This window comes from Podarcis melisellensis (assembly GCF_964234715.1).
Source record: "Podarcis melisellensis genome assembly, chromosome: 10".
NCBI classification, from domain to species: domain Eukaryota; kingdom Metazoa; phylum Chordata; class Lepidosauria; order Squamata; family Lacertidae; genus Podarcis; species Podarcis melisellensis.
The window spans coordinates 20,821,165-20,846,378 of record NC_138542.1 but is presented as its reverse complement, the minus strand read 5'-3'; the positions used below and the strand labels follow the sequence as shown (position 1 = coordinate 20,846,378).

Here is a 25,214-nt window from a genome sequence, read left to right as displayed (position 1 = left end):
TCAGGGCGGTTCACAGAAAAGAGCACAACATATATAATCAGAATAAAAACAACAACCCAATAACACCCTCCCCCCTCCCCCAGAAAAGAGCCCCATTTTAGAAGGACATAGAATGTACAGTGCACAGACCTACACTGGCTCCCAGTACGTTTCCGAGCACAATTCAAAGTGTTGGTGCTGACCTTTAAAGCCCTAAACGGCCTCGGTCCAGTATACCTGAAGGAGTGTCTCCACCCCCATCATTCTGCCCGGACGCTGAGGTCCAGTGCTGAGGGCCTTTTTGGCGGTTCCCTCACTGTGAGAAGTGAGGTTACAGGGAACCAGACAGAGGGCCTTTTCGGTAATGGCACCCACCCTGTGGAACACCCACCCGCCAGATGTCAAAGAGAAAAACAACTACCAGACTTTTAGAAGACATCTGAAGGCAGCCCTGTTTAGGGAAGCTTTTAATGTTTAACAGACCACTGTATTTTAATACTTTGTTGGAAGCCGCCCAGTGTGGCTGGGGAAAGCCATTCAGATGGGCGGGGTATAAATAATAAATTCTATTCTATTCCATTCCATTCCATTCCATTCCGTTCCGTTCCGTTCCGTTCCGTTCTAAATCAAATCAGCCAAAGGCCTGGTTAAAAAGGAACATTTTTGCCTGGCGCCTAAAGGTGTTTAATGAAGGTGTCATGCAAACTTCCCCAAGGAGAGCATTCCACAGATGGGGAGCCACTGCAGAGAAGGCCCGTTCTCATGTTGCCACCCTCCGGACCTCTTGAGGAGGCGGCACATGAAGGAGGGCCTCAGAAGATGATCTCAGGGTCTGGGTAGGTTCATATGCAAACAGGCGGTCCTTGAGGTATTGCGGTCCTGAGCCATACATCACACTCTGCCTCTTAGTGATGTATCATCTGACACAGATTTCTTCTTCTTGCCCCCCTTCAGTAGTATTCCATGGGTATTGTGAAGAGGTCACCCTGTAACCTCCTTCGAATTCCAGTGCAATGCTGATATCTTGGCACAATGCTGAAATTCTCTTCCCTGTGTGTGTGTGTGTGTGTGTGTGTGTGTGTGTGTTGCCTTTGCCAAATATATATCTAGATTTGTGCAAAATGAAAATAAGAAAAAGTATAACTACTTAATATGTCTCTAATTTCTTGAAGCTTATGTAACTTTAAATGACATCAGCCGTTTGTGGCCAGGAATGGCCTGTAGGGTTGGCTGAAGTGAATGCTTGCCATCTGTTCTGATTCTGCGGCAGGGTATATTTTGCAGTTTTGGCTTTCTTCTTTATTTCAGATCACAGCCGCTAGAGAACACAGACCAGACTATATTAGTTGTCGGTGGTGTCCAATGGCTCAATTTCAACCACTTACATATTATTCAAAAAGTGCTGAAGCGGTAAGTGTCCACGCTACAGTCTTTCGTTGCTGTTCTTACACCAAACTGTAAAATAACTTCCACTTCAATTCGCATGACGACTTCTCCATGCCTAGGAAGGAGGTTTTCAGGCAGTCATCTTCACAGAGCCCATTCTTCCAAAGGATTTCAATACCTTTTCTAGTGCTCTATGCAGTGGGGGGAGGCCATAGGAGCGGTTGCCCTGGGCGCAAAATTGTTAGGGGTGCAAAATTTCAACACCCCGTGCTGCCTCAATACAACTGTGTGCTTCAGTTGAAAATGGGTTTCTACATGTGAACCGGGAAGTGACCTCTTCTAGGGTTGCCAAATTTCAAACAGTGAAAATCTGGTGAGAAAAGCTCCTTTTTTGCCCAAAGTTGTTGGACGTTGCTGCAGGCTGCAGTATTTCTGGGAAAATCAGGATATATGCCAACCTTCCCTCTCCAGACAACAGAACAACTCTTCTTTTATTAGCTCTAGGGCTGCGATCTGCTGGGTGATGGGGATGCTGTTAGACAGTGGAATGTGCAATCGTACCCCCTTCATGTGGCCCCGGCACTGGCAACCCAAGCTATGCCACTGCCTCCTTCTCTGTCCTCTTGCAACCTTCATTTTTAGCCTGTGAATTATGGAATGACATGCATTTCTTTTGTATTAGGGCATGTGTTTTTTTTTTAAAAAATATTTTTATTAGACAATTTCAACAGAACAAATTATCAATCCAAATAATCAATTACATTATTTTCCACCTTTTTATCCCCCCCTCCCCATCCCTCCCTCTCTCCCTTACCAAAGACTTCCCTCAGCTCACCTCTCTGATTTGTTTGCACAGATTATTCTCTGTATGTTAAAGTTTGTACATATCATTACCTTATCTGTCATATAGTCTATTAATAAATTTGTGGATGTTTATTCAAAACCTGCCGAGGAGTCCATGTCATTTTGTGGTTTTTTTAAATAGCTTGTAAAAAGTTGCCAATCTTCCTTGAAGTTACGATTGTCCTTCTCACGTAGTTTATGTGTCAACTTTGCCAACTCTGTATAACTCATCAGTTTTTCGTGTTAGGTCATGTTTTCATTTCCCAGTGCTTTGCTACTGTTGTAAGCCATTATGAGCTTACTTTGGTTGCTGGGAAGGTGTCACACAAATACCAGACAGATTCCAATAAAAAAACAACCTACTCACCAAAATGAACTACAATTCACTGACAAAACATGATCCGGAATGTAGCGTGGTGATAGCCAAGGGCTCGCGAAGCCTGTGCTACACTTTTGATAGCTCATATCCTCAGCATCAAACTGGCTGCTCCCAGAAAAAAGCAAACAGACATCATTTTATCTGATTCTGCATTGTATGGGACATTATACGAAATGGAGACAAAAGTAAGAGGTGTTTATGGTACGTCAGTTTTATATATCTGTAAATAAAATGTGTGTGTTTTATTTTATTTGATACACAGGGCGAATCTGTCAAATATCCTGGTAGTGATAAAATCCCTGGGAATGGGCTTTCACCTGCCAGTGGATGGAGTGCATTTCTTGTCACCAGTAAGTTAAAAAAATTTCTCTGTTAGGATGGTTTTGCAATTTTATTTTGTTTGACCCGTTGCTCCTCAGAAGTATGGTGGGGCACTTTCCTGTCGAGCACAGCTGCTATGTCCATACAACATTATATTTTGCCAGGTTATGTGATGTGCCCCATCCTAAACACGTAGAATTGTAGAACTGTAGAGTTCGAAGGGACCACAAGGGTCATCTAGTCCAACCCCCTGCAATGCAGGAATCTTTTGGCCCAATGTGGGGCTTGAACCCTGAGTCTCCTGCTCTACTTACTGAACTAGATGGTGCTGCATGCTTTGGTATTACTAATACAGCGGTACCTTGGTTGTCGGACGGCTTGGCTCTCAAACAAATCAGCTCCCGAATGCTGCAAACCTGGAAGTGAGTGTTCTGGTTTGTGAACGCTTTTCGGAAGCCGAACATCTGACGTGGCTTCCGCAGCTTCCGCAGCTTCCGCAGCTTCCGCTTGAGTGCAGGAAGCTCCTGCAGCCAATCAGAAGCCGCGCCTTGGTTTTTGAATGGTTTCGGGGGTCGAAAGGACTCCCAGAAGGGATTAAGTTCAACAACCAAGGTACCACTGTACCTTTATTTTATTTTATTTTATTTCATTTTTAACTGTATATCTTATACCTTTATTGTTTTAAAACAGATAAATTTCTGCCAGGAAAGCAAACAAACCAAACCAACAGACAAACATACAATCAAATAAACAAACTATAAATTGACAAACAGACAGTAGCAGCACTGTACCTTAATTTTAACGAGGCTCCCTAAATTGGCTTTAAATCCAAACTCTTGGCCAGAAGGAGTTCATGTTTGGCCTGGTTTGGAAGCCCTTTCCCTTAAATCCTGATGAGCAACCTCTCTATGAATATTCAGTGATTAAAGAAATGTACTTTGCACCTGCCTAGAGGCCCTTCATATTTTCTTACATCAAGTGTTTCAGAGTTGAGTCTTGGCATTGAAAACAGGTTCTAGGGATAGTTCGTATCCACAATTTAAGCCCCTTCATCCATTCTGTCAACCACCCAAATAAAAACATGTTTATACAGTACCATACAATTATTATCATCTATGGCTTTCAGGCTATGTACCATCTATGCATTTGTTACTGTAGAACAGCTTTACATACCAAATGTATTAAATCTATTCTCCCAGGCCTTTGGCCGATTAAACAGACTGTGGCCTTTTAAACTGTCGGGGGTGGGCATGGCTTTTGTTTGTTACTATGGTATGTATTTTTGTGTTTTTATGTTGTAAACCACCCTGTGATCACCGTATGAGTCAATCAATCAATCAAATAAATAAAATATAAAAATAATAAAAATAAAAATCAACCAAATAAATAACATAATAAAATAATAAAATTTTAAAATTTGGAAAAAAAATTGGGAAAAAATGTAAATGCATGCAATGTGGTGTGGTAGAATTCTGTTTATAGTCCCAAACTACCACACTGGAGCACAGCACTTTTTGCACCTTCTCATTTGTAAGTTTGGGGTTCAGTTATTTAAAAAGGTGTGACATCTAAGGGACACAAATATTTCCTCCTCTGTTCTTCCCTCTCTTTTGAAGAAATACATGTTTGAGCTTAACTATTTGCTGGGGGAAACACTGATCAAATAACTCAAGATAAAAGATTATCTTTTCTCCGGCCCAACACGTGTATATAATATCCATATGCTTACTGTCCCGATGATAACATGTCTTGATTTAAACAAAAGCTGGATAAATGAGATAATGTGAGATGACTTGATTTCAATTGCAGGCCGAAGTGCGAGATCTGTGGAAGGAAAACCAAGCTATTTTGAACACTGCAAAGCAATATGGCTACGAAGTGGTTGATACTTTTATTATTACCATGGGACGGTACAAGGAGTTTTTGCAAGGGAAGTGCGGGTGCCATTTTCACGAGGTAATCACTTGTCATTTAATCCTTGACGCAAGCCAAAGGCGCCCATGCCAAAGCAAAATTGGGGAGCAATAATTGGGGGAGGGGCTAAACAAGGCCACAACATTACAGTGGTACCTCGGGTTAAGTACTTAATTCGTTCTGGAGGTCCATTCTTAACCTGAAACTGTTCTTCACCTGAAGCACCACTTTAGCTAATGGGGCCTCCTGCTGCCGCCGCGCCGCTGGAGCACGATTTCTGTTCTCATCCTGAAGCAAAGTTCGTAACCCGAGGTAATATTTCTGGGTTAGCGGAGTCTGTAACCTGAAGTGTATGTAACCTGAAGCGTCTGTAACCCGAGGTACCACTGTATTGTGAATAGAGCATCTCCAGTTTGCCATGGCCTTCGGATGTCCCAACTGCTGTCCGAACTAACCCTAAGCTGCTTTTGTGGATCCCACTAGCAAGCTGGGAGCATGGACATTGGCTTTTCCCCACCGTGCACTCCAACTGGGGCAGATGTTTTTCAGCACCCATCCAAGAGCCACATGGCTCCCTCCTGCTCCCTGCTGGGATGGTGGTGCTGAGGGGCCTTGAGCCAATTAGAGGGCTATATTTTGTCAAGTGAGAGGTTTGCCCAGACAGCATCTTAAAAAGCAGAGACATCACCTTGCCAACAAAGGTCCGTATAGTTAAAGCTATGGTTTTCCCAGTAGTGATGTATGGAAGTGAGAGCTGGACCATAAAGAAGGTTGATCGCCAAAGAATTGATGCTTTTCAATTATGGTGCTGGAGGAGACTCTTGAGAGTCCCATGGACTGCAAGAAGATCAAACCTATCCATTCTTAAGGAAATCAGCCCTAAGTGCTCACTGGAAGGACAGATCATGAAGCTGAGGCTCCAATACTTTGGCCACCTCATGAGAAGAGAAGACTCCCTGGAAAAGACCCTGATGTCGGGAAAGATGGAGGGCACAAGGAGAAGGGGACGGCAGAGGACGAGATGGTTGGATAGTGTTCTCGAAGCTACCAGTATGAGTTTGACTAAACTGCGGGAGGCAGTGGAAGACAGAAGTGCCTGGCATGCTCTGGTCCCTGGGGTCATGAAGAGTCGGACACGACTAAATGACTAAACAACAACAACATTTTGTCAAGCTTTGGTGCAAGGATTTGCAATGCAAACACACCGAGACAACCCACACTAGGGCTTCAGACGTTATGCTGCACCCCTGAATGCACTTACTAGTAAGCCCCATTGACTTTCACATGAGTAATCACGCATAGAAATGCAGAATGAGGGACCAGGGATGGAGAGTTTGTGCTTGTGCTCATTGAACTGAGAAGGCGCATTGAGAGATTCTGTCAGCACCGAGTTGATCTGTATCTCGATCCGCAGATCCCTACAGCAGACCTCTCTATCTGCATGCATTTACACACTTCTTTCCCTTGGCAGGTGCTAATCGCAAAGAGATTTGAGATTTCCCCAAAGATACCATTTAAAGTGCATTAAGCAATCTCTCTGCGTACATTACAGCACTTTGCTTGCAATCAGAAATAGCCGGTGGGCAGTCCCCCCTTGTAATTTTATCTGGTATTTTATGGTCCTGCTAAATATTAAGCCGGGTAAAATGTCATTCCAACAGGGAAGAAAAGAATAATGCTTTCAAGGGCAGATATGACACACTTCAGGGTGATATCTCCATATTGGATTTGGTTCATACTTGTACGCAGTATAACATGCTCCATAATTAAGACCTTAATTATGCTAGATGGCACCAAATTGGTCATGGAACCTAACCTTGTGGGGGTGGAGGTTGGTTTATTGTGGCAAACTGTGCTCCTGGCCCTCAAACCATGTCTGGAGAATAGAACATTCCCTCAAGAAGACAAAAGTTAGCCATCTCTTAAACTGCCATTTAGGTAAAGGTAAAGGGACCCCTGACCATTAGGTCCAGTCCTGGCCGACTCTGGGGTTGCGGCGCTCATCTCGCTTTATTGGCGGAGGGAGCCAGCATACAGCTTCTGGGTCATGTGGCCAGCATGACTAGGCCGCTTCTGGCGAACCAGAGCAGAGCACGGAAACGCTGTTTACCTTCCCGCTGGAGTGGTACCTATTTATCTACTTGCACTATGAGGTGCTTTCGAACTGCTAGGTTGGCAGGAGCAGGGACCGAGCAACGGGAGCTCACCCCATCGCGGGGATTCGAACCGCCAACCTTCTGATTGGCAAGTCCTAGGCTCAGTGGTTTAACCCACAGCACCACCCGCGTCCCTTAAAAAACTGCCATTTAGCCCATCTAAAAGACATGGAAAGTACCTTCAACATTTAAGGCTGATCCCCCGATATTTTTGAGGAATGCCTTTCCATCTGCGCAAGTTAGAATACCCACTGCCAGCTGATCACCTCTATCCTCCTAAGCCCCATGTTGTCATCCCCAAAAGCTGCTCCTGAGAGTTTGGGGGCCCTCTGGAACAGTATGGGAGAAAGCAGGGGGCTGCTTTGAAAATCTGGACACAAAAGTTTGAGCTTCAGGAAAAGCTGTTGAAATTCGCCAAAATCTACACTTCCAACATGGGCTGCCATACGTTTGGGTTTTACCGGACATTTCAGCGATTTCTGCCAGGATGCTGTTTATGAGGGCCGAATACCAGCTATGTCTGGGAAATGTAGATTGGACCCTGATTTGTGCTAGTGGAAGCCCTTTTTTGCTGAGGCAAGCGTCTCCATTGGATACAAACCTCAGAGTTAACATATCATGGAACCACTCTGCTTCTTAGAGGAGCCTCAATGGGATAGCACTTCAAAGCACATCAACATATTGTTTTGTCTGGAGCTGATGCGCTGAAATGAAAGGAAGAGGAGAAGCAGCTGCGTCGGCTGGTTTGGTTTCAGGTGTTTGACTTCAACCAGAATGATCCCTGCTGTGAAAAGCAGGACGGTGCACTCAGAGATTATCAGTCATGGAGCATTTCAAAATGAAACAGTTGAAGAATTAGAAGAGGCAGGTCAATCTGCAGTCACGTCAAAACGCTCAAGTTGCTCAGAAGTGAAAAGCGATAGCGGCAGCAGGTCTCTGAGCCCTGAAGCTCAAGCAGTGCTACTTGACAACACGGGCAATGACGTTCCATGCTTCAAAATTATCACGAACCGTTTTGTAGATGGCGGCGCGTGGGGACTCTGCGGCTGAGAGCTCCCTGGAGGGGAGTCAGGGTTTGTTAGGACGAATTATTTATAGCCGATATGAAATGCTGTTATATACTAAGCTTGGATCCTAGAACAATAGGCAGGTGGGATCCTAAAATGCAACAACTGATTGGCTTGCAGGAGAAGACCAATCAGGCTCCAGAAAGAAGTTAATCAGCCTATGAGGCTAAATCCAAAATAAAGCAGAAATAGAATCTAGCTATCCCTCCGCAATTCATCCATAGCTTAAATGGGTGCTGCATTCTGTTACCCTGAAGCACCCGTATGAAAGTTTCACAAGCACATTTTCTTTCTTTTTCAGGTGGTGAAATCTAAAGCTTCTGAAGGAAGCTCTCCCATGGCAATGATGTTATCGAGGCCCTATGCTCTGGGCAAATTTTTCAACAGCCAAAGCAACCTGATGAAACTGCAAGCCTACGCCTCAAATTCTCAGTCCCCTTATCATGTGCGAGGTCCAATAAACCAGGTGTATTCAGAAATCCTCCTCAGCCGCATTTGTGCAAATGACAGGAAGGTTCTTGGAATGTAACTTTGCTCGGCTGAAGTGCCTGGTTCCCGCCTCCTCTCTTTCCCATGTGGCGATACACAGGCCATACCAGATTTGGCTTTTTTTTTTTTTTACACACTTCTCTGAGTGGCTGAACATACCAGCATAACTCAAGACATGTGGCACTTTCCGCAAAGCCTTATAAAATCAAGATGTGTCCACATGTATCTGTGGTTTCAGAATGGGAGACAGAGAAGCACGAGAAATGGCAATGAGGGCAAAGGGAGGGGTAGACGTTACTTGAAATATTGCCAAATGTTTAAACAGTTGTAAGCTAAGTAAATGTAATGTTATATAGGATGTGATATATGTTGCTCAAGTTTAGGTACAGATTAGAATGCTATATTGCCGGTGAAACAAATCTCATTCCATTTTGAAGAGTTTTATGGCATAGCAAAATAGTAGTACAAGAAGATGCACTTAAGAACCGGCATCACATCTTCATCTATAGAACCAGATGTCCATTTCTAGCATTTGCACTTAGGTAATGATGGCAAACAGGTCCTGTAGTCCTAAGGGCCAACACAGACACGACATGGGAGTGCCATGACTGGAGATTGTGAAATCATTTTCTTGTCCAAATGAACCTGTAGGCAGGTTGCTTTAGATCTGAGCTGCAATTTAACTTAACCTCCCTATTGCAGCACTAATTAAAATCGCACACATGTCCCACAGCTGTTTTTTGAACAAGAAAATGACCTTGGGTGCTCCAATCACATCACGTCTAGTTTGGCCCTAAATATGTTGTTTCGTACCTCTTGGTCCTCCTTAATTTATGAACTATTCTTGGATGTGAGACGAGAACTTCTCCAAACACCCGCAAGTGTGCAGCCATGGAGAAGCCACTCGTTTTATTGGAGCTTTACAACAATTTTTTTTAAAAAAGGGAGCAGAGACTTGGCACGTTTTGGATTGCACAATAGCTAATACAAGGTGTGACCAGAATGGTGAACGGTCACAGAAATGGGACAGTGAGAAATATTCTAGCATACGATTGGCATCAGAAACCCACGAAATGCTCACAATTGTGTACAGAGATGAAGTTGCATGGCAAGTTCCCGCCTCCCCCCCCCAGTAAGAATAAAGACACAGGACACAGTTATTTAAGCTTAATGGGCTAAAATTGGCCACAACTTTATTGGTTACAGGTAAGACCGGTATTGGCTTAGGCATTGGTCCTATCAGATTATCCGGCTTCAGCCTGTTTGCTTGAACACCGGAAAGGGTTAACACCAGCAGGGGGAGCCCTGCTGATGCACATCAACTAGGTACTCCCCCAGGGTCACCAATCAGGGGCGTGCTTTAGGCCCTGGCCTCCATAGGCTTCGGAAAAGACAACGCCCCCCGGAATCCTTTACCGGACTACCCTTCCATATTTGGGGGAGGTGATGGCGCTCCTCCCCCCCCAACACATCTACATAACAATACCCCTACCAATGCCTAACCTCCAAAACCAAGGAGTTGTGATGATTTGCTACGAGGTAGGCGAAAAACCAAATGGCCAGTGCCAATTTGCCAAGTGGAAACCGGCAAACCATTGAAGATGACCCTCCGTCTGTCAGACCGTTGACAAGCAGAACAGCGGCAAATGTCAACAGAGTTTGTGAGTTATTGATGCGGGATTGGTGCTTGTCTGTCCGAATGATGGCAGAAGAATTGCATATTCCGAGTGAAATCGTTACTGAGGTTACTGAGTTGTCCCGCCCTCCATATTCTCCCGATCTGGCCCCACCAGATTTATTTCTTTTTCCAAAACTGAAATCTGCACTGAAAGGGCTCAGATTTTCCAACATTTCACACCTCCAAGCTGCTGTGACGAGGGATCTGAAAGCAGTACGAAAAGAGGACTTCTCCAGAAGTTTCCAACAGTTCTACAAACATTGTCAACGGTGCATTGTATCAGAGAGGGCCTACTTTGAAGGCCTGTGAGGTATGTATGTTCAAATATTTCTCGCTGTCCGATTTCTGTGACCATTCACCGAACTTTCCGGTCACACCTTGTAGCAAAGCTTTACCAAAGCCACCTAGTGAGTTAGTGCCTGATACCAAGTTTGGACAGAGGACTTTCTGGCTCACAGTCTGGGCCATCACAATACATCAACTCTCTGTTTTGCTTATGATTGTGACTTCCTGTGCTATGTTGGAAGTCTCTCCCAAAGGTCAGAAGCAGCATGGCGGATGCTTCCAGCACCCAAAAATTACAGGCAGAGCTTGTTGAACTGATATTTGGAACCCTGCTATGAGTCAGAAGGTCCATAGATTGCATGTGCAATTTCTCATAGAGTTCTGGAAAACCCCAAGTGGCAGCCTCCCCTCATCTGGCCAAGTGTGTGCCACCAACCATCACACCTATAAAATGAAGGGACAATTTCCACATTTCCCAGTGGATGACCTCAGAATTTGCACATATAATAAGCCCTGCCCTTATTTGCATTCAATTTGCAAGCTCACCATTTCCCTCTCATTGTAGGCTTAAAGAAATAAATACATATTTGTCGCAGAAATAATTCATACATTGACTCCAGCATGAAAGATGGTGCAGTAGGGCCAAAGGTATGTTTGTGGGGGGAATGCAGGCCTGTTTTATTGTACAGTCTTAAAAATCACTACCTTTTATCTTTAGATTTCTGAATATTAATTCTGATTGTGTTCTTTATATATATATATTTTCTTTTCTACATTATGTGGTTTCTTGTGACTGGGTCTTCTTGCAATGGAAGCAAAAACTTAGAGAGGGTTGCTTATACAAAGATGTTTATATTCATAGTAATATTAAAGTGGGACTCGGGTTCCTTTTTTATTAAGGATGAATTTTGGTCGTGTTATAGTTCATGCTGGCAAATGTGCAATGCAGTTTCTGCATAATCACCATTGTATGGTTTTCCTATGCTGTAGTACATTGTGTTTAATTTTCCTCAGATGCTGCTGTTTCGAAAGCGACCCAGGCTATATTTTTATACGTATATTTTTATATGAAGTTATCACTATAGCATGAAAGCCCACTGGCATTTAATGTAATAATTAGTGTGGACCAGATATTTTCATAAGTAGTTGCTCATCAGTGATAAAAGTAAATGTGTAGAAAAGGAGTCTGATCAGTGTATTATGTGGTACAAGATTTCCATGAGATAATGTTTGTTTGATGCACATCCTGGTATGTGAAGAGATCAGGAGAAAGTATCCCTTTATTGTGTGCTGTCTTCATCACAACCAATTATAGAATACATTGCGGTACTCAGTTTTTAAATTTCAAAATTTTCTCTAGCATAACCTTCCTCATATTTTGGTCTACAGCTTCCCTCAATCCCAGCCAGCATAACCAATGAACTCAAATGATGCAGAAATATTTCATTGGCAGTAGGTCACAATGAAGTTATGAAGTTGTGCCTTTAGTCACTAGTTCCCTGAAACGGTTCAACTAACACAGGGTTGCCATATTTCCAGTGGCGTAGCGTGGGTTGTCAGCACCCGGGGCAAGGCAAGTAATTTGTGCCCCCTAACCCATGGATTTGCGCCCCCTAACCCATGGATTTGCGCCCCCTAACCCATGGATTTGCACCCCCTAACCCGTGGATTTGCACCCCCTAACCCCCAGATGTTGTGCCCGGTGCGGCTGGCCCCCCCTCCCCCCCCCACGCTACTCACTGCAAATTTCCAAAATTTCCCAGACATATATGGCATTCGGCCATCAGAAACAAGGGTCCGGGTAGAAATTGCTGAAATGTCTGAGAAAATCCATACCCTTGTCGGAAGTGTAGATTTTGATGAATTTCCTTCAAAATACCTTTAAAACTTCATTATTATTTTAGATTTGGGGGGGGTTTGTGTCTGGATTTTCACTTTTTGAAATATGGCAACCCTAACTAACTTCTAACACTTCTTCTTGGGTAAACAGCTTTTCCAAATTATTCCACAGTGAATTAGCACAATTTGGTGTGACCAAAGAGTCAATTTGCACGTGGGTGAAGCAGTCGTTTCACCAAAACAGCTCGCAGTTATTTCAATGAGTTCAGGAACACTTTTTTCCATAGTCAGTGGAAACAGAAATTTAAGACATGAGCTTTGCCTCTGTGGATATGCACCTTCTGCTTGGTTAATGGTAGCTGATATGAATTTTGCATACTTTTTGCTTGGTACAATCTGTGCCACTTTAGATGGGAATAGGGTCCTGCAAGCTTTCAAGGAAAGGTGATCCCTTCCACTCCTCGAAAAATCATTGCTGATTAGAAAGGGCTTTGTCAGTCTCAGGCTTGTGTCTAATCTTCCAAACAACTTAAGGCATTCACAGATGAAATATCTGCTCTCAATCCATTTGTCCAACTTCTGACCTGGTTGTGACACGGAGACAGGTTTAGGAGCCTAGGTGGATAAACTGTGCTTCCAGACTGATAGGGAAATAATTATCTTGGCCACAACACAGTGCACAGCTTTGCCATGGCATGGGGTGGTGATCCTGCTATCAATGGGTCTGACTGCTAGCCAATGTTCACATATGAGGAATTAGCTGGAATGTCTTTCCCACTTACACCCCTCTAGCAACCTGGGGGTTCAGCAACCTAATGCCCCTCCCTGAGCTAGGGCTGCAGGCATAGGTGCCACCACAAGATCCATTAAAGGAATTCCCTCTGAGGAAAGTGGGGCACCCATTACCTGGTTAACCCAGCTATAGATGCTGCCCAATGCCTCTCCCACGGCTACCAAGCTGAGACAATAAATGTTAATAGTCCCAACCCCTGCATTGCAATGAGGAAGGTAAAATCACAGGTCCAATTGTGCTAGTGACTAAAATTTCTTCCCAGCCCTGTTAACCATGGGCTGACCACTGTCCAGAGCCATGCACTTTATGGAAACCCACCAAGTGGCAAAATAATAATAATAATAATAATAATAATAATAATAATAATAATAATAATAATTTATTATTTGTACCCCGCCCATCTGGCTGGGTTTCCCCAGCCACTCTGGGCAGCTTCCATAGAAACCAAAAATACACTAAAATATCACAGATTTAAAACTTCCCTGAACAGGGCTGCCTTAAGATGTCTTCTGAATGTCAGGTAGTTATTTATCGCTTTGACATCTGATGGGAGGGCGTTCCACAGGGCAGGCGCCACTACCGAGAAGGCCCTCTGCCTGGTACCCTGTAGCTTTGCTTCTCGCAATGAGGGAACCACCAGAAGGCCCTTGGCACTGGACCTGGAGAGCAAATCTGGAGAGCAAGAAAATGAGGGATGGCAGAGAAGTTGTTGACCAAACTATTGGAGACCCATAGCCAGGGCTGTATGCATAGTCCAGGAGGGGACCAGAGGAAATAAGTCTTTTCTCTGGCCAACTCTGCTGACCACATCTCTGGTCCTAAAACACCTACATTGGCTCCCAGTACATTTCCGAGCACAATTCCAAGTGTTGGTGCTGACCTTGAAAGCCCTAAAAGGCCTTGGTCCAGTATACCTGAAGGAGTGTCTCCACACCCATCTGGACACAGAGGTTCAGCTCTGAGGGCCTTCTGGCGGTTCCCTCACTGTGAGAAGCCAAGTTACAGGGAACCAGGCAGAGGGCCTTCTCGGTAGTGGCACCTACCATATGGAATGCCCTCCCATCAGATGTCAAGGGAATAAACAACTATCTGACTTTTAGAAGACATCCCTGTACTGGGAAGTTTTTAATGTTTGATGTTTTATCGTGCTTTAAATATTCTGTTGGGAGCCGCTCAGAGTGGCTGGGGAAACCCAGCGAGATGGGCAGGGTATAAATAGTAAGTTATTATTACTATTTCAGGAGGTCAATTGGGGCTTTTGATTGGTCAGCCAAGGCAGATTGATTCGAACCCCCATGTGGCAGGTTGGCAGCATGAGAGACGCCTCGCAGCCACATCATAACATGCTAGGGAACTTGTTCCCTCCTGCAAATTGGGATCCCCAGGGAAGACAGAGACCTGAGATTTGTATTAGATGGAGTTTAGCCAACGTTCGCTGTTCTGCACCATTTATCAGAGGTGTGCAATCAGTAACATTACCCAAATGGGGATGAAGGAAAAATTATCCTTGAAACACGCTCCTACTTAACTCCAAACTTAGTGCTTAATTGAGAGCAAGAGAATGCTGTTCCAAGTGAAATGAAACCATTGAATCCGGTGGGGTAAACCTTAGCCAAGTCCCAACAAGCAAGGCAAAAATTAATTTCATGAATGTCTCCTACAGTGATTTGTTTGTATATCCATGGGCTTGTCAACTGTTATACCATACATTATAGTTTCTTTATGAACTCACATATTCAGTATTTTCAATGGGACACCTTTTTTTTTTAAGAACACAGGAAAAGAGATTTATGGCACTGCTTGCTGCTATTAAGATCTGCAATTGCATACAGCGTACATTACTGTCATTGCAGAATATGTGGAGACCTGTATGTCCAATCTGAAAACTGTATACTTATGGTTGTTGTTGAATAAATAAAGCACAAATATTTTAACAGACCATCAACCGGAAACTTTTTTTAGTAATTTATTAGTGTGTCTTTTTATTTTATGATTTCCCTTAAATGTGCCTAAGGTAAAGGATCCCTAACAGTTAAGTCCAGTTGTGAATGACTCTGGGGTTGCGGCGCTCATCTCACTTTTCCCGGGTCATGTGGCCAGCATGACTAAGCTGCTTCTGGCGAAACCAGAGCAGCGCATGGAAACACTATTTACCTTCCTGCCGGAGTGGTACCTATTCATCTACTTGCACTTTGACGTGCTTTCAAACTGCTAGGTTAGCAGGAGCTGGGACCCAGCAACGGGAGCTGACCCCGTTGCGGGGATTCGAACCGCCGACCTTCCAATCGGCAAGCCCAGGAGGCCCAGTGGTTTAGACCACAGTGCCACCCGCATCCTTTAAATGCACGTACTCCTTCCTTAATACAAGCTTCAGCTCCAGACAATGATAAGCAGAGTGACCTCTTGTCTCTAATACCTTTCTATTCCAGACATTACAAGACTGGACTGACAAATTATTTGGGGCAGCAATTTTCATGGATGATAAAAAGGAAAATAACAACAACAGAGCCAATACTTTAAAAGAAGCGCCTGCAGACTGCAATCCTGTATACACCTTCATAGGATGAAGTTCTAGTTAACAATGGGACTTAGTTTTAAGTAGAAATGCATTGGATTTCACTGGCCCGCACTGCAGACGTTTAATACTTAAGATGAATCAAAGCTCTTCATTTTGAAGTTAATTAGATGACAACCGTGGAGGTCACTACTGAATTACCCTTGCAATCATCCAGGCCTGTATTGAGCACTTCCAGTGTAAAATAACAGTGGCAAAAGACACAGCTTTGCCAATGTTATGTCTAATTGTTATTATTATTTCCAAAACATCGGAATATCAGCCAAAATGAAGCAAATTTGCTAACGTTTGCCAAAGGAAAAGCATCAGTGAAAAACTGCACAGCTGATCAAGTGATCGATGCCGTCATGAATATAGGTAGACCTCAACAAATTCTGTGGGGTGCTATTGCTGACGTTTGAGTTCCGGTTATATGGTTTGATTTTGTAGCTTCCACATTATGAATTTCATCTTCCATTGTTCCTTAGTTTGCGTCAGGACTCAAGTCCTATATTGAATGCCAGAAATACCTGAAGTAATAAGAAATGTCTCTAGGTCTTAGGAGGGTGTGATTCCATTGCTACTGAATTACCATAGACAGGCTATGTGTTTCTTGGCTTAGTATCTAGAGCAGTGTTTCTCAAACTTGGGTCTCCAGCTGTTTTGGACTACAACTCCCATCATCCCTAGCTAGCAAGACCAGGGAACAAGGATGATGGGAACTTTAGTCTGAAAATAGCTGGAGACCCAAGTTTGAGAAACACTGATCTAGTCCACAACTGACATCTTTCTTTAGAAACTATTTTTGTTTATAAGCCTCCCTTTTAGTTGTGCTTTGTTGGAGACGTACTGTCCAGAACAACCCTAAGCAGAACCAATACCTGTATGACATACGTCGTAGCACTGATAAAAGGTTAGTCAGAAAATATATCTTGGACTTCCCAACAGTGTTCGAAACTCCCATTGTTCTAGGCACATTTTGCGACAGGGCATTTCATTAGCGCAAGCAGTTTCTGAGCTCTGGGCACAGCGCTGCGCCTTAGATTTCAGATTAAGACTGCAGAGTGGAAGGAAAGGAGGACCTTTTTCTGCCTCCCCCACTTCCAGCTACTCTCTGAAGACTGGAAAAGAGACCTTCTGAAGAATATTAGGGGGGTGAGCAAGGGAAAGACTAGACCATGTGAAACATGAACATAGTATTTTAGCTGCAGTTCATTCATTTTCAGCTTTGTATGCTTGTTATTGAAAAAAAGCACACCTGAAGAGTTTGTTGTTGCGCCTGTAACTTTGGTTTAATGTGCCTTCTAGCTCCTAGCTTCCATATCTTTAACACTGAAACCCAAGGTATAAGGTCAAGGTTGCGAACCTTCACATCTGAATCCTCAAATGGGAAATTGTCAAAGTAGAGGAAGAATTAGCTGCTCAATGTGATACCACTCCCTCTGTTTCAAGCCATTATTCGCAAGCATCTGGAATATCTATGGAGACCTTACGGTCCATATGTGGTCAAAGCTGTGAAGACTTCTGGAAACCAGAACAACTGCAGTGGGCAGGAGACATCTGAAGTAAATACGGTCAACTTGCTGGCCATGCGCATGAAAGTTGAAGAGCCCAAACCGTACTTGGCTAAGAAGAAGAAAAATACTTAATTCTCTGAGATAAGTTACCTCAATTGCTGGCCAAAGGCTTGAGTGGAAGAAGACACTGTACTATTCAGCTGAGGGCAAAGTATCTCATATTTCACTCCTGATTATTGTATGAAGAGACGGTGGCTGTGAGTGCTGCAAACCATCTCCTCACGAACGCAGCCTTACAGCAATTTCTCCATGTGGTTGCTGTTACCAAGTGAGGAGGACATCATATGCGGCGGCTCGCTTAGGCACAGTCTATATTTCCTTCAGGGTGTTTGTGGTGCTGTGGGCAGAAGAATCCACCAGAGCCGATGGCAAGAATCTGCACACAAGAAGATTACCACAGGGTCACCGTTGCCAAGAGGAACAAGAGAACGAGGTCTCTACGTGGCAGCCGATGTAGAACTGGTCCCGATGGACAGGCCTGAGGAGTACTCTTTGAAGCACCAAGACTTGACAAGCACTTCCACAGCACCCAAGACGACAGATGAAAAATTAAACTCCTGACTCCGAAGCTTCCATTAACATTACAAATAATAATAATAATGCATTCATCCACTGAAAGTTTGACGTGCAAGTTATATGTAATCATTTGAGCCTTTGGAATATGCCTGCGGGAGCTATTTGGACGGCTTGTGCTACAGCAAGAAGTTAATTTACTGCAGAAGCAGGGCTTTAAAAATGATAGGGTGGCTTTTTTATTTTCTTTGAATGAAAACGAGTGGCCTGGCACGGCAGATCATTTTATGTCAGAATTGGAGGCCTTCCTTCAGTTAACTCCCCAAGGCAGCTGCAGGGAGGTTTTAACCTGTTGCCACTGAAGAATGTCAAGAGCAGTGTTAAATATGAAGCAACTTAAATAAATCCCGTTTTCCCACCTAGCTTTAACCTTGACACTTCCGTAAATGATGTGTTGTGTTTCGGTGTATTCATCCATCTGTGTTTCCATTCACTATTAGTAAGGGCTCATCCACACTTCAGTTTGTGCTATGACAGCTCAGTTGGTAGAGTGTGAGACTCGTAATCTCAGAGTTGTGGATTTGAGCCCCACTTTGGGCAGAATATTCCCGCCTTGCAAGGAGTTGGACTAGATGATCCTTTTGGTCCTTTCCAACTCTACAGTTCTATGATTTCTGGGTCTGAGAGGTTTTTCTACTGTCCCGCAAGTTTTCCTGGGAAAACCCACTGCCAACTGCTGAATCAGAACAAAACCCAATCTGCAGATTGTTCCAATTCAGCAGGAAACAGCAGGTATTTTCTGAGGAAAACAGCAAGACAAAAGAAGAACCTCTCAGAAATCACGGGACAAACAAAAGTGCGAATGAGCCCTAAGTTACAGTCAGTTGCTGTCCTGCAATTTAGTCTTAGCATCCTCCTGAACAAAGAAAATTAATCAAGAATTATGTAACCTGCAAGCATTTTACATTTTATGAAGTCTTAGTAGTTCGAGGGAGCATTCTGCTCAGAGGCTTTGTTCTGTTTCACTGTATTGTGTTTCCATCATTCAGTTATTATTATCTTTACGTTTCAGACTGTGCTATAAACTGCCTCAGGAGTTTGAAGGGCAGGATACAAATATATCCCCAAACCAATCAACCAATGTACATAAATCCTGAATCGCTTTTCGTGAGCTACAAGTCTATGGAGGTGCACACAGCTATTATCTTCTTACGCCTGCATGCTGAGACTTCCTTTCAACAAAGCGATTCACCCAAATACAGTCATACCTTGGTTTTTGAACAGCTTAGTTCTCGAACGTTTTGGCTCCCGAACACCTCAAACCCAGAAGTGACTGTTCCAGTTTGCGAACTATTTTTGGAAGCTGAATGTCCAAAGGGGCTTCCAATTAGCTGCAGGAGGTTCCTGCAGCCAATCGAAAGCTGTGCTTTGGTGAACATTTTGGAAGTCGACCACACTTCCGGAAGGGATTCTGTTTAACTTCCAAGGTACGATTGTACAAGACAAGCTGTCTCCTGATGAAGGGCACCATATAGCCCCAATTCACCTCTCATAGTTTTCAAATTTGAGAAATTCCTGAATGGAACTGACACAGGCTTGAGAGTCTTTTTCTTCAGTGAGGCACAGCTGAGATGGATGCAGTTTCAGCAAACAGAAAGCTGGTTGGTTTCATCCCTGAAATGAGTCCTCAGGCAGGTAATAAGTGAATGTAGATGCAGCATTGGTGGAACTCTGCTGTGGATCGGTTGGGATGATTAGATTTATTTCTGTAGACACCCATTGGTCCAAGAAACGCGGGGCTTGGGGTGGCTTCCTAAGTAAAGGTAAAGGGACCCCTGACCATTAGGTCCAGTCGTGGCCGACTCTGGGGTTACGGCGCTCATCTCGCTTTATTGGCCGAGGGAGCCGGCGTACAGCTTCCGGGTCATGTGGCCGGCATGACTAAGCCACTTCTGGCAAACCAGAGCAGCGCACGGAAACGCCGTTTACCTTCCCACCGGAGTGGTACCTATTTATCTACTTGCACTGGTGTGCTTTTGAACTGCTAGGTTGGCAGGAGCAGGGACCAAGCAATGGGAGCTCACCCCGTCATGGGGATTCAAACCTCCGACCTTCTGATCAGCAAGTCCTAGGCTCTGTGGTTTAACCCACAGCGCCACCCATATCCCTTCCTAAGTAGCTTCCTAATTAAGCTTCCTAAGTAGGATGACAAAATTAGACCGCAGCCAAGCTTCTAGCTAGCTCTTGATGGTTTCCTATTCCTGCCCCTTTCCATCTTCCACCCTTAATCCCTGCACTTAACACATGAGCTACATGCATTGCCTGCCCCCCCATGAGACTGATGAACTGTATACCTACTATATGATATGAAAGTTAACAACTGGACAGCAAAAATGGATTTTACATGCTCTAATGGTAGCCAAGAGGCTGATATTGATGAACTGGAAGAATAAAGACATGATCTCCTTTAATCAGCAGATTGATAATATGATAACACTAGCAACCTACAAACGGACTGCTTACAGACGTAGACTCTGCTTGGATAAATGTGACAATATTTGGAACAAATATATACAAAATGTAGTAGGCTATTAATATTTACATTAGTATTAGGACAATAATATCCAATTTATAAAAGAATGTATGGGCTATGGTATTTTTTTGTATACATTCATTTATATTTTTCCCTTTACACAGTTGTGTGTTTTGTTCTTTTTTCTTTTTGTATCACTTTAAAGGGGAAAGGGACCCCTGACCATTAGGTCCAGTCGTGACCGACTCTGGGGTTGCGGCGCTCATCTCGCTTTATTGGCTGAGGGAGCCGGCGTACAGCTTCCGGGTCATGTGGCCAGCATGACTAAGCCGCTTCTGGCGAACCAGAGCAGCGCACGGAAACGCTGTTTACCTTCCCGCTGGAGCGGTACCTATTTATCTACTTGCACTTTGATGAGCAGTGAATGGAAACGCCGTTTACCTTCCCGCCGGAGTGGTACCTATTTATCTACTTGCACTTCGATGTGCTTTCGAACTGCTAGGTTGGCAGGAGCAGGGACCGAGCAATGGGAGCTCACCCCTTTGCGGGGATTCGAACCACCAATCACTTTACTGCTTCATATTTGAGCCCCCCCCCCCAAATAAAATGTCTATTAAAAAAGAGAGACTGATGCAAGGTCAAGAGGAAAGCTAAGGGAAGGTGGGAGGAGAATGTACCAAAGGCTGGACTCCATCATTCTTTGTCTGATCCATAAAGGCAGTCTTCCATTATTATTCTGTGTGAAGAGGCCCAAACACAGCAACTTACCGGTGTGTGCGTGCACGCGTTCTATTCTCAAACAATATCCCTATGTTTCCCTTCTACAACAAACCTCACAAACACCCCACCCAATTAAATAGGGCTGCCCTTGTTTGTGGAATGCAACAGCTGTAGAACTGTGATGTGTTCTCCTAGCCTCCAACAGAAATATTTCCCGAAGTAAAATTATCTCATTTATGGAGCATTCACCCTCCTTCACATCCTTTGCCAAGTAAAAAATCTGAAAGAAGATTTCTGCACTTCCTTGACTTCAGGCAATTCAGATAGCCTTTGATGAAGTAAGCCGTTTCGGATATAGATCAAGATAATGGCAGAAATGTTGTTTTTCAGTTCATAGAATCGTACTAGGGCTGGTAGAAAACAGAAGGTTGAATCAATACTTCTCCCCTAAGTGAGTGGATGTCAGGCTCCCCTCCCTCACCCATGGCCACTTAATATTTATTTCTTTTGTTCTACAAATCAAAGCACATGAGTAACTCATATTTTAATAAGTGTAGTCTTGCTGTTCTGATGTGATGGATGCCCACCTCCTTCTTCAGCAAAGTTCTGAAAAGTCAGGTGCATTCGTTGTCCACCTCAGTCATTCATCTTGCTTCTGTTATTTAGACTTGAGGGCAGTAACTGATGAAAAGCGCCATAGCTCAGCCGCAGAGAATCTGCTTTGAATGCAAAATGTTCCAATTTCAATTCCTGGGTAGGAAATCTCTAGGTAGGGCTGGGAACGCCCCCTGTCTGAAACCCCAAAATGCCCTTGACAGTACAGTGGTACCTTGTTTGTCAAACTTAATCCGTTCCGGAAGTCCGTTCCAAAACCAAAGCGTTCCAAAACCAAGGTGCGCTTTCCCATAGAAAGTAATGCAAAACGGATTAATCCGTTCCAGACTTTTTTAAAAAACACACCCTAAAACAGCAATTTAACATTATCCATTTCCGCAGTCACACCATCATTCAATCAATAGCTGAACTGGGTTCCACACAGTCACAAAAACAAATTAGCCGTATATACTCGAGTATAAGCCGACCCGAATATAAGCTGAGGCACCTAATTTTACCGCAAAAAAACTGGGAAAACTTACTGACTCGAGTATAAGCCTAGGGTGGGAAATGCTGACAGCTGCAAAGGCGGAGGGCGAGAAAGGAGCAGCCTGAAAGGGCTGCTTTCGGGCTGCTCATTACTCCTCCTCCGCAGACAACAGCCTCTGCCACTCGCAAGGGCAGGAACATGAACTGCGCTTGGCAAGAGCGGTGGTGGCACGAACAGGGGCAGCAAACAGTAAGTGGGACCCTCACTCGAGTATAAGCCGAGGGGGGCTTTTTCAGCATAAAAAATGTGCTGAAAAAATCGGCTTATGCACGAGTATATACAGTAACTGGAAAAGCCTCAAAAAAACAAAAACAAAAAACCCCCGCAAAATAAATAGCAAAAACAAAAGCGTCAAACTTAATCCATTTCCGGAAGTCTGTTTGACTTCTGAAATGTTTGAAAACCAAGGCACAGCTTTTGATTGGTCCAGGCACCCCAGAAACAATGGCCGACAGCAGCATTGGATGTTCGGCTTCTGAAAAACGTTTGAAAACCAGACACTTCCTGTTAAGTTGTGGGTGAACCGATCAGATGACACAGCAATTCTTCAAACAGCTCTTGTTTATTCACAGGCCAGAACAGAACTGAATTGAAGGGTTCAGCCAGCCTGCTTATATAGAGCTCCACTAGAACGCAACAGTAACCATTTTCTGTAACTATCCAACCACTGAATGTCACTTTGGATCCCTTATTTGCATATGTGGACCTGAACTATCTACAGTATCCCCCTGCTGGCCCAGGGTGAGAACTTCAGTACATAACACTTCTGGGTTTTCGGTGTTTGCGTACCAAGGCGTTTGAGAAACAAGGTACCACTGTATATAGATGGCTAGATGGACCAGTGCTATTTTTCTAGAAAAAGAAGTTGCCGGAACTCACCATGAACGCCTCCCTTGTTCTCTTAGAATGGCAATGGCACCCACCTGAGAGGTGCCGAAACTGAGTTCCGGTGAGTTCTGGCTAAAAAAGAGAGAGCCCTGGATAGACCAATGGTCTAAAGCAGTGTTCTCGTATACAGTGGTGCCTCGCAAGACGAAATTAATTCGTTCCACGAATTTTTTCGTCTAGCGAATTTTTCGTCTTGTGAAGCACGAAATCCCATAGGAATGCATTGAAAATCAATTAATGCGTTCCTATGGTCAAAAAAAGTCCAAACAAAGCCAAATTTGGTTCAACAAGAGTTTATTAAGTGCTCTTTAAAGTCACACATACTGTAAAGAGCATTTCAAAATTCAAACCCAGAATTTTTTTAAAAAAACAGCAGAGTGGCCCAATGGTCACAGAAAATCATAAAAATGCAGGAAAAAACACACAAGCTAAAGATTCTTGCAAACCCCTCCCCAACTGTTCCCCCAAGCCACCCAGCACACAGAAATTCAAATCCAGATTATTATTTTTAAAAAACAGCAGAATGGCCCAATGGTCACAGAAAATCATAAAAATGCAGAAAAAAACCCACAAGCTTCCAGATTCTTGCAAACCCCTCCCCAACTGTTCCCCCAGCCACCCAGCACACAGAAATTCAAATCCAGAATATTTTTTAAAAAACAGCAAAGTGGCCCAATGGTCACAGAAAATCATAAAAATGCAGAAAAAAAACACAAGCTTCAAGATTCTTGCAAACCCCTCCCCAACACCAAGTCCTTGAATTCCAAACACCCCAACCCAAAATCCAACCCCCCCCCAAAAAAAAGTTTTAAAAGCTTAACTTACCAAATGGCTGCAAAAGAAGTTTTGGAAAAGCTTCAAAAATCACCAAAGTCTTTAAAAACCTCTAAAAAGGCTACTATGTACACTGCGTTCTATGAGTTGCTCCTCAAAGTCAAGTCGCAACTGTATTAATGGTGTTAAGAAAAAGGAAACAAACTTGCAAGACGTTTTCGTCTTGTGAAGCAAGCCCATAGGGAAATTCGTCTTGCGAAGCAGCTCAAAAAACGGAAAACCCTTTCGTCTAGCGAGTTTTCCGTCTTGCGAGGCATTCGTCTTGCGGGGCACCACTGTATTCTTACGTAAAAATCCCCATTCTGTACAGCTAGGGGCCTGGTCAAAACAGCCTCCATCTCTGTTTTCAGAAATAAAATAAATCAATCACAGGTCCATAGACCGGGGGGGGGGGCGCTGGGAGGCTGTGCCCCTGGGTGTTTTTTGTGGGTTTTTTTTTAGGGGGCGCAACCAGGTGCCTCCACAACAGGGTCCTTCATCGGAACCTGGCTCCGGTGCACGAGGGAGATGCAGAGTCATAAACAACAGATTCAAAACGATACAACATCCCTCCTAAATGTGTCAAAATCTGTCCTGGAGAAACGGTTCCAGAATTTAACACAATTTCCATTTCAGGTGATACAGCAACTTAATAATTTGGCTCGCGCTACTTGCTGAAAAACGAGCGAAGCTGCAATCCTATGCACTGGCAGAGAGGACGCTTTCATTCTTTAGAAAGTAACTTTTTTAAACCTCCAGAACTATCAGGATTGGAAACTATTCTGATTTCTCTGTCTAAAGCTTTTATAAGAATTAGATTTATTCAGATCTATTGCAGGGATAGGTAAGGAATTTTAGGCATGGGAGCTAATCGTGGCCCCCAAGCCTAAAATCCTGCCCTTGGCACCTCCCTAGACCACACCCCCTTCCCAAGCCACGCCCCTCACCAGCCTTACTTTGCCCCTGCCTTTAGTGTTTTGACCTGGCTGGAACATACCCTCAAACTCTGATAATGCACGGATGGAGGATAGGTGAGCATGGGAAACTAGGCCACTGTATAAAGGGAAAAGTTGCAATTTATTGTTCTGCATGGGTGCAGCTAAGGGTGGGGAGCCAGGGAGGGGCAGCTGCCCCCTAAACCAATAAAAATACATAGCTAACTGATGTTCTGCCCCCTCCCAACAAAAATCCTGGCTACGCAGCATTTTTATTATTTATTGAATTTATATACAGTGGTACCTCGCAAGACGAATGTCTCGCAAGACGAAAAACGCGCAAGACGAAAGGGTTTTTCACTTTTTGCGTTGCTTCGCAAGACGTTTTCGTCTTGCGAAGCAAGCCCA

The 25,214-nt window shown here is 43.9% G+C and overlaps 1 protein-coding gene and 1 long non-coding RNA gene across 2 annotated transcripts in view; one reads left to right on the top strand and one right to left on the bottom strand.

Annotated features, from left to right (window-relative positions):
• CPED1 (cadherin like and PC-esterase domain containing 1) overlaps positions 1–11,403 on the top strand; it is a gene marked incomplete at its 5' end in the record, with an annotated part of 112,201 nt that extends 100,798 nt beyond the window's left edge. The window contains 4 exons of the mRNA XM_081929058.1: positions 1,288–1,389; positions 2,850–2,937; positions 4,718–4,864; positions 8,347–11,403. Coding sequence (XP_081785184.1) covers positions 1,288–1,389; positions 2,850–2,937; positions 4,718–4,864; positions 8,347–8,574 — 565 coding nt within the window. The 3' untranslated portion in view covers positions 8,575–11,403. The remainder of the gene's footprint in view (positions 1–1,287; positions 1,390–2,849; positions 2,938–4,717; positions 4,865–8,346) is intronic.
• LOC309379672 lies at positions 9,476–12,035 on the bottom strand. Its single transcript, XR_014172583.1, has 2 exons — positions 11,913–12,035; positions 9,476–11,863 (listed from the first exon to the last, which is right to left on the bottom strand). It is a non-coding gene; the product is annotated as an uncharacterized lncRNA (long non-coding RNA).
• Between the last annotated feature and the right edge of the window lie 13,179 nt (positions 12,036–25,214).